A 10,904-nucleotide genomic window follows, 5' to 3' on the forward strand; every position below is an offset into this window, starting at 1 on the left:
GGTGAAGTGTGCTAAGTGCAGGATTTAATTATTGCAAAGAATTTTAGAATTAGCCCAATTCATCTCCCCTGGGGCATCTTGATCCTTTCAACTTGCAAATGCTCTATAACTCCCAAATTGTCTCCACGATATGTGAGTGTGATGGCCTGGTCGAGGAGAGCTCCAAAAGTGATATATATATATATATATATATATATATATATATATATATATATATATATATATATATATATATATATATATATATATATATATATATAGAGAGAGAGAGAGAGAGAGAGAGAGAGAGAGAGAGAGAGAGAGAGAGAGAGAGAGAGAGAGTAACTAGCCATTGGCTAAAATCTAGCAATCGCCACGATCGCCATATAGAGAGAGAGAGAGAGAGAGAGAGAGAGAGAGAGAGTAACTAGCCATTGGCTAAAATCTAGCAATCGCCACGATCGCCAGATGATCCGATGGTCACTAAGACCCATCGCCAGATAATGCAGTATTAAATATCATTTGAAACTTTTCCTATAACCACTATATGGATGACCACCAGATGATACACACCATGTGCCAACCAGGCACTGACTGCTAGATAATCCTGTGATGTCCAAAGACTTGTTCTTCATATCTGTGCAGTGTCACCAGAAGATACACCGTGTGTGTACCTTCACTTGATTTTTCTTTGCACATCTTCAACATGGTCTTCACATAGTGTCACCAGATGTGTGCAATACATGCATCATTGGATCATACGTCAACACCACTAGCTTGTCTATCTTCAAGTTGAAGTCGTCAACAGTATCACCGAATGATATCTTGACACCTTCAGCTAGCCTAACACTGGATCATCCTGTGCAATTCAGTATCGGACATACACAGTATGACATACTATTATTGGAAGATCCATTGCACCTGATACGATGATAACTGAGGTTTGATTTTTTTAATCCGTTTGAACTCCAAAATCATACAATTCAACTTGTTTTAATGAATTCTCATCTTTCCAAGACCACTCTTGAGCTCCGTAGCTTGACCTTCCACATGTGTGCATCTCTCTACCACTTGTTGGCTCAAAACTAGGTCAAGCTACTATTGCTATAAGAAGCTTCAGAAAAGAATTTGGTCTGCTTTTTCCAACATGGGTGAATAGCAATAGTTGTAATCCTCTTTTGTTCTCTCCCCCTGTCCCTTACATGGAATAACCTCACAGTTTTTATTTGGTAAAAAGATAGTAGGAATAAATTGGTTGTGAAATGTCCCACAACGGTTGTTTGTAGGCATTGGGTTAACGTTACGCTCTATTGTCACAGAATATATATATATATAGCTTGGAGTAGGATGGATGATGCTGTGTGCCTGTCTTGCAAGGGATTTTAAGTTTTTGCCATCGTTATGGCACTCCTCCGTTTGCCAGTTTTATATGGGCAACTACATATTTGCCACACGAAACAGTGATACTCCTATGTATTTGCCATTTTCGTTGATGTGGCACGCCACGTAGTCAGCTAGCGTGGTAGCGTTTCTCAAGACCACCGCTGCTTCTCTCTCCCTCCACTCTGTGACATGTGGGCCCCACCAGTCAGGCCCGCCGCTTAGAATAGGTGCTTCGGTTCCACTGCCTTGTCCGGGCTCGAGCTCCCGGTCTCCAGTGGGTGCGTGAGCCGGCGACTGACTTGCTTGGGGTTGGGGCGAAGGGATGGAGGGCCGGGTGCTGCGGCGCAGCGTGACGCTGGCGGACCAGCTCACCGCGGTGGGGCCGGCGCCATCAATCGCGGTCGCGGGGCCCGGGGGGACGCCGCCGCGGGGTCCTGCAACCTCCGCGACCTGCTCAAGCTCCGCGACGAGGACGACCTCGCGTCGGCTGGGCGCCGGACCACCGTCACGCTCACCTCCGCCATGGCCGCCAAGAGGCAAGTGTCGTCGGTGCCGTCCCCGTCGTCGTCGTCCCTGCCGCCGCCGCCACGGCAGCGGCGTGCATCCTCCTCGACATCATCCGCGATGACCAACCTCCCGCCTCGGGGCCCACTACCGCCGCCGCCGCCGCCAGTGACCCCCTCGTCCACCGCGCCGTGTCGCTGCCACACCCGACCATGGCCCACCGCTGCCGCCGCCGAGGTCGCCCCTCCCCCGCCTCCGCCTCCTCCGCCACCCGCGGCCGCGTCAGTGGATGAGGAGGAGGAGGAGCAGAGGGTCTCCCTAATGGTGCTCCTGGAGCAGGCGGACCGGCAGTGGATCGCCGTCCCGGGCGGCGCAACCCAGCCCGAAGAAGAAGATGGGAGAGGTTGAAGGAGACCGCCGACCCTGGCATGGCGCGCAGCGCCCTAGGCGGCCTAGGCGTGTGCAGCCTTGGCGCGTGGTAGCCTGGGCGGCCCCGGCGCGTGCAGGCTGGGCGCGTGCGGATGGCAATAAGTGGTGCGTGCTCGCCTCATTCTTGTTGGTCAGAAGTTGAAGATGAACCTGACTTGTGGGGCCCACATGTCAGCGAGTGAATAAAGAGAAGCAGCGGTGGTCTTGAGAAGCGCTGCCATGTTGGCTAACTACGTGGCGTGCAACATCAGCAAAAATGACAAATACATTGGAGTCTCACTGTTTCGTGTAGCAAATATGTAGTTGCCCATATAAAACTAGCAAACGAGGAGTACCATCCGTAACGATGGCAAAAACTTAAAAATCCCGTCTTGCAAAGGTTCAGCTTTGGTACGTAGCAGCTGCTGGTGACTTGGTGGTGAGTGGTGATTGATCACGTGTAGGTGCTGTTGCAGCGTACACATAAAGACGAAGATGCACTGCACAGACTGAAAATGCTTGAACCAATATATAAAGGGTGTTTAGTTCTTTAGTCACTCCTAAAATTCATGTCACATCGAATGTTTATATACTAATAAGGATCATTAAATATAAATTAATTATAAAACCAATTACATAGATGGAGGCTAATTTACGACACAAATTTTTTAAGCCTAATTAATCTGTCATTAACACATGTTTACTGTAGCACCATGTTATCAAATCATGCACTAATTAGGCTTAAAAGATTCGTCTCGCAAATTAGTCGCAAATTGTGCAATTAGTTTTATAATTAGTCTATATTTAATACTCCGTGCATGTGTCCAATATTCGATGTGATAGGAATTTTAGGAGGTACTGTACAAACCAAACGTACCCATAGTTTGGGTAGCAAAAAGTGCCCACTTCAGTTCAGTTTATCCATCTGCATTGTCGAGTCATTTCAGAACTCACGAGTCTGCTTGCATTATTCTGAGGTGTTTCATTGCTTCAATTACATGCAAGCGCAATTCAGTGGTTTGTTTTTTCTTTTCCTCTCGTAAGCCAGTGACAGATTGTGTGACTATATGGCAACGGATTTGACACTTGTTTGAGTGTCTTTTGCACATGTGGGTGTCATGGGGTCAGTCAATGACATACACAAACGATCTGACATATTGTCCTTTCCTCGTTTTTCCTGCCTAAGGTGGATTACAGAAAGCTTGGGCCATGTTTAGTTTCCATCGAACTCCCGACTTTGATACTATGCAAAAAGAAGATTCCCCATCATATCAAACTTGCGGTATATATATGGAGTACTAAATGTAGATGAAATAAAAAACTAATTGCACAGTTTGGTTGAACTTTGCGAGACGAATCTTTTGAGCCTAATTAGTCAATATTTGAATAATAATTCACAAATACAAACGAAATTGCTACAGTGTTTGCCGCAAATGCCAATTCAGGCGCCAACTAAACGTGACCTTGCTCAACATCCAAGGCTGTGTTTAGATGGCAAAATTTTTTGCAAAATGACACTGTAGTACTTTTCGTTGTTATTTGACAATTAGTGTCCAATCATGAACTAATTAGGCTTAAAAGATTCGTCTTGTGAATTTCGTCTAAACTGTGTAATTAGTTTTATTTTTTATCTATATTTAATGCTTCATGCATATGTCAAAGATTCGATGTGATGAAGAATCTTGAAAAATTTTGCAAAATTTTCTGAAACTAAAGTGGACCCAAGCACTTGACATTGGTAGTAGCAGGTAGGCCCTGAACCTGCATGCTACCTATCTTTTTCTAGAAGACAAGCATGGGTAGTATATGTGAGATGTCACTGCTAACGTCACAATGCAAAGTAGTGCGTGGCTACAAGATATCCAACGAATCATTGAACAGATAAGAGCACAGATCCACACCATTAATTCAGACTGCTGTCTGCTGATATAGTGATACATATCCCGGCATGGACATCGAGCGTTTGTACACTCCCCACAGTCGAACACTTCTCCCCATGGCCGACGACGAGGGACGCCACCATTTCCTGGTGGTGGCCTACGGCGTCCAAAGCCACGTCAACCCGGGACGCGCCCTGGCCCGCCGTCTCGCACGGCTCGACGGCGTCGACGGCTCCATTACGGCCACGCTCTCCGTGCCGGTGGTCACCTACCGGCGCATGTTCCCTTCCTCACTACTGGATTCCGCGGCGGCGGCGACTGCGGAGGAGACCACCGACGGGGTCATCTCCTACGTCCCCTACTCCGACGGTCTCGACGACGGCTCGTTGTCCTGGCCCACGGGCGCGGAGGACAGGGCGCGCATGCGCCGCACGAGCGCCGACAGCCTCTCGGCCATCGTCGCCCGCCTCGCCGGCCGCGGCCAGCCGGTGACGTGCATCGCGTGCACGATGGTGCTGCTCCCGGTGCTCGACGTCGCGCAGGAGCACGGCATCCCTCTCGCCGTGTACTGGCTCCAGCCGGCCACCGTCCTCGCCGTCAGCTACCACTACTTCCACGGCCTCGACACGCTCGTCGCCGCCCACGCCACGGACCCCGTGCACGAGGTGCGCGTGCCCGGGCTGAGCCGCCCTCTCCGGATAGGCAGCCTCCCGTCGTTCCTGACCGACACGTCGGGCAGCGACAGGGCCAGGGCCTTCATCGACGTGTTCCGGGAGCTGTTCGAGTTTATGGACCGATGGCAGCCCAAGGTGCTCGTGAACACGTTCGACGAGCTGGAGCCGAGCGCGCTCGCGGAGATGAAGCGGCACCTGGACGTCGTCGCCGTCGGCCCCATGGTCGGGTCCGCGACGGACGCCCGGATCCATCTGTTCGAGCACGACAAGAAGAGGTACATGGAGTGGCTTCAGGCGCACCCGGACAACTCGGTGGTGTACGTGTCGTTCGGGAGCGTGACGAAGCTCGCCAAGCGGCAGATGGAAGAGATCGCTGCAGGACTGCGACAGTGTGGGCGGCCATACTTGCTGGCCGTGCGCAGGGACGGTGTCGACGGCGGCGATGGCGAAGGCGACGGCAGCCATGGCCAGCTGCTGGAGAACGACACCCAGAGCGAGGGGATGGTTGTGAACTGGTGTAACCAGCTGGAGGTGCTGTCGCACCCGGCGGTCGGGTGCTTCGTGTCGCATTGTGGGTGGAACTCGGCGACGGAGGCCATGGCGTCCGGCGTGCCCATTGTCGGCGTGCCCAACATGTTTGACCAGCCGACGAACATGTACTTGATCGAGGAAGAGTTGGGGGTCGGCGTCAGAGGAGAGCGAAACGGCGATGGCGTGCTCACAGGGACAGAGCTGGCGAGGTGCATTGAGTTGGTCATGGGTGATGGTGCAAGAGCAGTGGCCATAAGAGAAAGGGCAAAGGCCTTGAAAGAGAGAGCGCAGGCAGCGGCCCTTGCAGGTGGGTCTGCCGAGAGAAACCTCTGTGACCTCGTCAAAACAATGTCAAGATCGGTATAATTAAAATCATAGTAGAGATTTCAATCTGCAGGTCCATTCATGACATCGACTTCTTTTGATAATTGTTGATCGGAAGATACGGATCCCTTGATCATGTATGAATTAGTTTTAGTAATTTAATTTTACTGAAGTGCATGTACAGTGCTGTTAATAATTCTTTTGGTCCTTTTATCATGACCAAAGCTCAGTTGATATACACTCCCTCAAGTCAAAAGTACGATGTCAATTTTAGTTTTACTTGCAGTATACTATACTCCATAGGTTCTTTTGTCCTAAGTCAAATATTACTATCTTTGATCAACATTTAAAAAAATTCTTATAATTTCACAAACATACAAAATATATATTATGAAAGTATCTCTCATAGCGAATATAAAAACATAGACATGAATCTATATAAATCTTTTGAAGTTAATGATCAAATCAAAGACATAAATGCTTGATTTAATTAATACAACATCTAATAAAAAACGGAGAAAGGACTGTTCTTACGATCGTTCTAAATGATTGGTTACTTTTCTCTCAAACAACTATTTGGCATATTAATTTGGCCAAAATTAGGGGGTGTTTGGTTTCTATAGGAAAATTTTAGTCCCTGTCCCATCGGATATTTGGACACATGCATAAAGTATTAAATATAGACGAAAAAATAACTAATTGCACAGATTGTGGCTAATTTACGAGACGAATTTTTTAAGCCTAATTAGTCCATGATTTGACAATGTGGTGCTACAGTAAATATGTGCTAATGACGGATTAATTAGGCTTAATAAATTTGTCTCGTAAATTAGTCTCCATCTATGTAATTAGTTTTATAATTAACTCATATTTAGTTCTCCTAAATAGCATCCACATGTCCGATGTGACATGGACTAAAATTTAGTCCATAGAACCAAACACCCCTTAGATTTTGTTTCCCCAAGTGCTGGCTCAGTGGTGCTTTAAAGCGCGCGCTGACTAGGCTCAGCGATCTTTAGGGAAACAAATAAACCGAACTATAAACAGGTCTAATTGTGGTCTTGTTCGCTTGCCTTATAATCCATACTTTTCAGTTTATTTTTTAGTTGGAATAGTATTTTTCTCTCACAATAAATTAGTCGAAATAATGTTTCGGTTTGTTTTTTCAGCGAAGCGAACGGGGCCCGTATCTGGTCAGCATGGCCCAGAGCTAGGGAAACAAACAGGAACAGACCTCCAATTCCATTTGAGCGGGCATTCACCGGATCCGAAGGTGGTGCACGATCAGACCAGTGGCTTTCCTCCCCTCGCGTTTTTCCATGAGATGTGACTTCGCTGCCGATACATGAAAAAACAAAACATTTATTTCAAAATCTTATAGCTTCTGAACGGTGTATCCATTTTCAATTTCATTTGCACTAATGTGTTCTACGCGACGAGACGAACTAGACTCTACTTGCATATATTTCGAAGATTTTTCTAATAGGAATTTATGTATATTAACTTATAACATAAAACTTATAATTTACAACTTATGCATACAAATTGTATTGAATAACTTATATGCACAAGTTGTATAGAATAATTTATGTACACAAGTTGTGTTTCATAACTTTTGTGTTCTAAGTTCTAGTATAAGTTATATGTTAATTCGTTCCTTTGTATGTTAATAACTTTTGTGTTTGTAAGTTTTGGCATAAGTTATAAGTTAATTCGTTCCTTTGTTTTTAATATTTTTTTTTGTATATAAGTTATGTTTCATAACTCTTGAATTTTTAAGTTTTTTTGCATAAATTATATGTTGTAAGAAGTTATATATTATAAGTTACTACACATAACTCTTGTTACTAGAAAAAAAATCTTTGAAATATATGTAAGTGGAATATAGTTTTGTTCATCTCGTCGAGTAGAATATACAAGCGTAAATGGAATTGAAAATGGATACTTCGTTCAGAAGTTATAGCAATTTAAAGTAAATATTTTACATGGGCCCCAACACATCAGTGCAGCCAATTGAAAACGAGTGGACGCATGCAGCGGTTGGCTGACCGGCGCTCGCAGCCGAGCACCCCAAAAGAGAATGGCCACACGTGGCACTATCCAGAGGTGGAAATTATTTTTTCTTGTCGGAATATCGTTCGCCGGATTCAAATAGAACGGGCGTTGGCCAATTAGTTGAGCTGAGATCCACCCTTGGTTACTGAAGCTAAAAATGAGCGTGCAGCCCGTAGCCCGATGGCATGGCCCAAAGCACGATTTTTTTGGCCTGGCCCAAACACAGCACGGCCCGGTGGAGCAGGCTGTGCCTGGACCGCACCCCAGGCACGCCGGGCGGCACGGCACGGCCCGGTATTTAGGGGAAGGCCCGGTAGCGGCCCGCGGACTCCCACAGCCTTGTGGCCTGCTAACAGCTCACACCCCTTTCCTATCCTAACCCTAGCTCTATTTCCCCCCGCGCCGTCGTTCTCCCAATCTCCCGCAAGGGCACCGCGACATGGTGGGCCTCGCGACGAGTCGCAAGGCTCCGGCGCTACGCACCCCCAGTGCCGAGACGCAGACTGTGGCCACCTCCTCCTCAACCCCAGCACCACCGGTCGGATCCTCCTCCGCGAGCGACTCCACGTCCACGCCCCCTTTTCCGCGATCGACACCGCATCCACCGGTCGGCTACTCCTTCGCGAGGCTCGAGCGACTCCGCGGACGGCGGTCTCTAGCATGAGCGACAGCCTCCTCCGCGTCTACGCCCCCTGATGCAGGATCCAGCTCGTCTTCCATGTCCATGACCCCCACGCGGCAAGATATGATGTCGCCGCCGCCGAGGGCCAGTAGCCCCCTCGGCCCCACGCCTCTCCACCGCCTCGGCCGGCGGCGGCTTGGCCTCCTCCTACGGCCTCGAGCGCCACGGTCTTCCTCTCTTCACCTGCTGAAACAGGCCTCGGATTGGCCCGGGCTGCAGAGCAGGCCGTGCTTTCCGGGCCGGCCCGGCACGGAAAGTGGCCAGACAGGCCGTGGCTGGGCCGTCGGCCAGGCACGAAGGACTGCCGGGGCACGGCCCGGTGGCCTGGCGGGCCCTTTCATGCCGTGCCCTATCGGGCCATGCCTGGCACAGGCCCGTGCCGGGCCAGGCCGGGTGGCCCGTTTGCTCATCTTTAGCCGAAACTGTAAATCAGCTAGTGAAGCAGCTGTTGAAGTCGTACCAAACGACAGCTTAATGTCGCCAGTCTTGATTCCTTGCAAGTCCAGATACCAGTTTAGAGGCACCTGCTGCGTGGATAAGCTTTATGGGCATCAAGATGCCGTCCACACACCCTGCCCAGTGTCCAGGCTCAGCTAATAAAGCACACTCATATTTCACTCCTCTAGTCGTCGCTCCTCCCATCACTCTGCAGATCCATGGCCGACGAGGAACACCAGCAGCGCACCAGCCACCACCACGGCCACCATTTCCTGGTGGTGGCCTACGGTATCCAGAGCCACGTCAACCCAGCGCGCGCCCTGGCACACCGCCTCGCTCAGCTCAGCGACGTCGTCGACGGCTCCATCCTCGCCACGCTCTCCGTGCATGTCGCCGCCCACCGCCGCATGTTCCCCTCGTCGCTAGACGCGGACCAACGCGCCGGCGAGGAGGAGGCCTGCAGCGACGGCGTCATCTCCTACGTCCCCCACTCGGATGGCTTCGACGACGGCTCCTTGCCCAGAACCCCCGAGGACTGGGCCCGCAGGCGGCGCGTGAGCACCGATAGCCTCTCCGCCATGCTCGCGCGCTTCGCCGCCGGCGGGAGGCCCGTCACGTGCGTTGTGTGCACGTTGCTGGTGCCCGCGGCGGTCGAGGTCGCGACGCGCCACGGCATCCCCTTCGCCGTGTACTGGATCCAGCCGGCCACCGTCCTCGCCGCCGAGTACCACTACTTCCACGGCTACGGCGAGGTCGCCGCCGCCCACGTCACCGATCCCGCGTACGAGGTGAGCCTGCCCGGGCTACGCCGCCGTCCTCTCCGGATACGGGACTTCCCGTCCTACCTCGTCGACACGACGGGCAGCCCGCTGGCCAAGTCCGTCGTCGAGATGATCCGGGAACTGTTCGAGAGCATGGACCAGTGGCGGCCCAAGGTTCTCGTGAACACGTTCGACGAGCTGGAGGCGACCGTGCTGTCGGAGATGAAGCGGCATCTCGACGTGTTCGCCGTCGGTCCCATGGTCGCCGCCGGTGGCTCATCAAACGAAGAACGGACGATCCATCTGTACAAGCATGACGACGCCGACAAGAAGAGGTACATGGACTGGCTCGGAGCTCAGCCGGAGAAGTCGGTGGTGTACGTCTCGTTCGGGAGCATAGCAAGCTACACCAAGCAGCAGATGGAGGAGATGGTCGAAGGGCTGCTGCAGTGTGGACGGCCATACTTGCTGGCCGTGCGCAGAGACGGGCTCGAGGAGGGTGCACGTCGCGTCCTGGAGAACACCACCCAGAGCAGCGGCGGCCATGGGATGGTCGTGGACTGGTGCAACCAGCCGGAGGTCCTGTCGCACCCAGCGGTCGGCTGCTTCGTCTCGCACTGCGGGTGGAACTCGACGATGGAGGCCATGGCCGCCGCCGTGCCACTCGTCGGCGTGCCCAGCATGTTCGACCAGCCGACGAATGCGCACTTGGTGGAGGAGTGGGAGATCGGCATCAGAGGAGAGCGTAACAGTGAGGGCGTGTTAGCTGGGATGGAGCTGGCAAGGTGCGTTGAGTTGGTCATGGGTCAGGGTACGAAAGCAATGGCGATGAGGGAGAGAGTAAAGGCTTTGAAAGAGAGAGCTCAGCAGGCGGCAGATGCAGGTGGGCCGGCTGAGAGAAACCTTCGGGATTTTGTTAGCTCTGTCCAGCAGGTTTGTGGTTGTGTTAGGGTGAGTGATAACTTTCGTCCTGTCGAAATCGCTGAAGTCATTTGTGGAAAAAACTGAATCTCGTACATGTTCTGGCCGATGATACTACTGTAGGAGTACTTTTGGTATACCAAGTACCTATAGATGTATATATATGAAATATGTTATTAGCTTATATATATTGCACAAGATTGTTATTAGTAAGACTATCAGTTGGGAAACCCAATTTGATACGACTAGTATATCTCCAAGGAAATTGGAGATAGAACTTCCCAATTACTAAATGGAGAATAAGCTGAACTGTACAAGACAGATACTACCTCCATCCACAAGCATTCAAAGTTTGTCTCTTTTG

General features: G+C 50.6%; 2 protein-coding genes and 1 pseudogene across 2 annotated transcripts; all 3 read left to right on the forward strand.

The window, feature by feature from the left end:
* Positions 1-1,684: 1,684 nt before the first annotated feature.
* LOC136488038 (uncharacterized) lies at positions 1,685-2,274 on the forward strand (annotated as a pseudogene).
* Positions 2,275-4,186: 1,912 nt separating this feature from the next.
* Positions 4,187-5,864, forward strand: LOC136487695 (cyanidin 3-O-rutinoside 5-O-glucosyltransferase-like). Its single transcript, XM_066484794.1, has one exon. It carries the CDS (start codon positions 4,223-4,225, stop codon positions 5,723-5,725), a length of 1,503 nt encoding a protein of 500 aa, XP_066340891.1. The 5' UTR covers positions 4,187-4,222; the 3' UTR covers positions 5,726-5,864.
* Positions 5,865-8,906: 3,042 nt separating this feature from the next.
* On the forward strand, positions 8,907-10,642 carry LOC136487696 (cyanidin 3-O-rutinoside 5-O-glucosyltransferase-like). Its single transcript, XM_066484795.1, has one exon. The coding sequence runs from the start codon at positions 9,077-9,079 to the stop codon at positions 10,625-10,627; it is 1,551 nt and encodes a 516-aa protein (XP_066340892.1). The 5' UTR covers positions 8,907-9,076; the 3' UTR covers positions 10,628-10,642.
* Positions 10,643-10,904: the final 262 nt, after the last annotated feature.

The sequence above is a fragment of the Miscanthus floridulus genome, chromosome 10, assembly GCF_019320115.1.
Source record: "Miscanthus floridulus cultivar M001 chromosome 10, ASM1932011v1, whole genome shotgun sequence".
NCBI lineage: Eukaryota > Viridiplantae > Streptophyta > Magnoliopsida > Poales > Poaceae > Miscanthus > Miscanthus floridulus.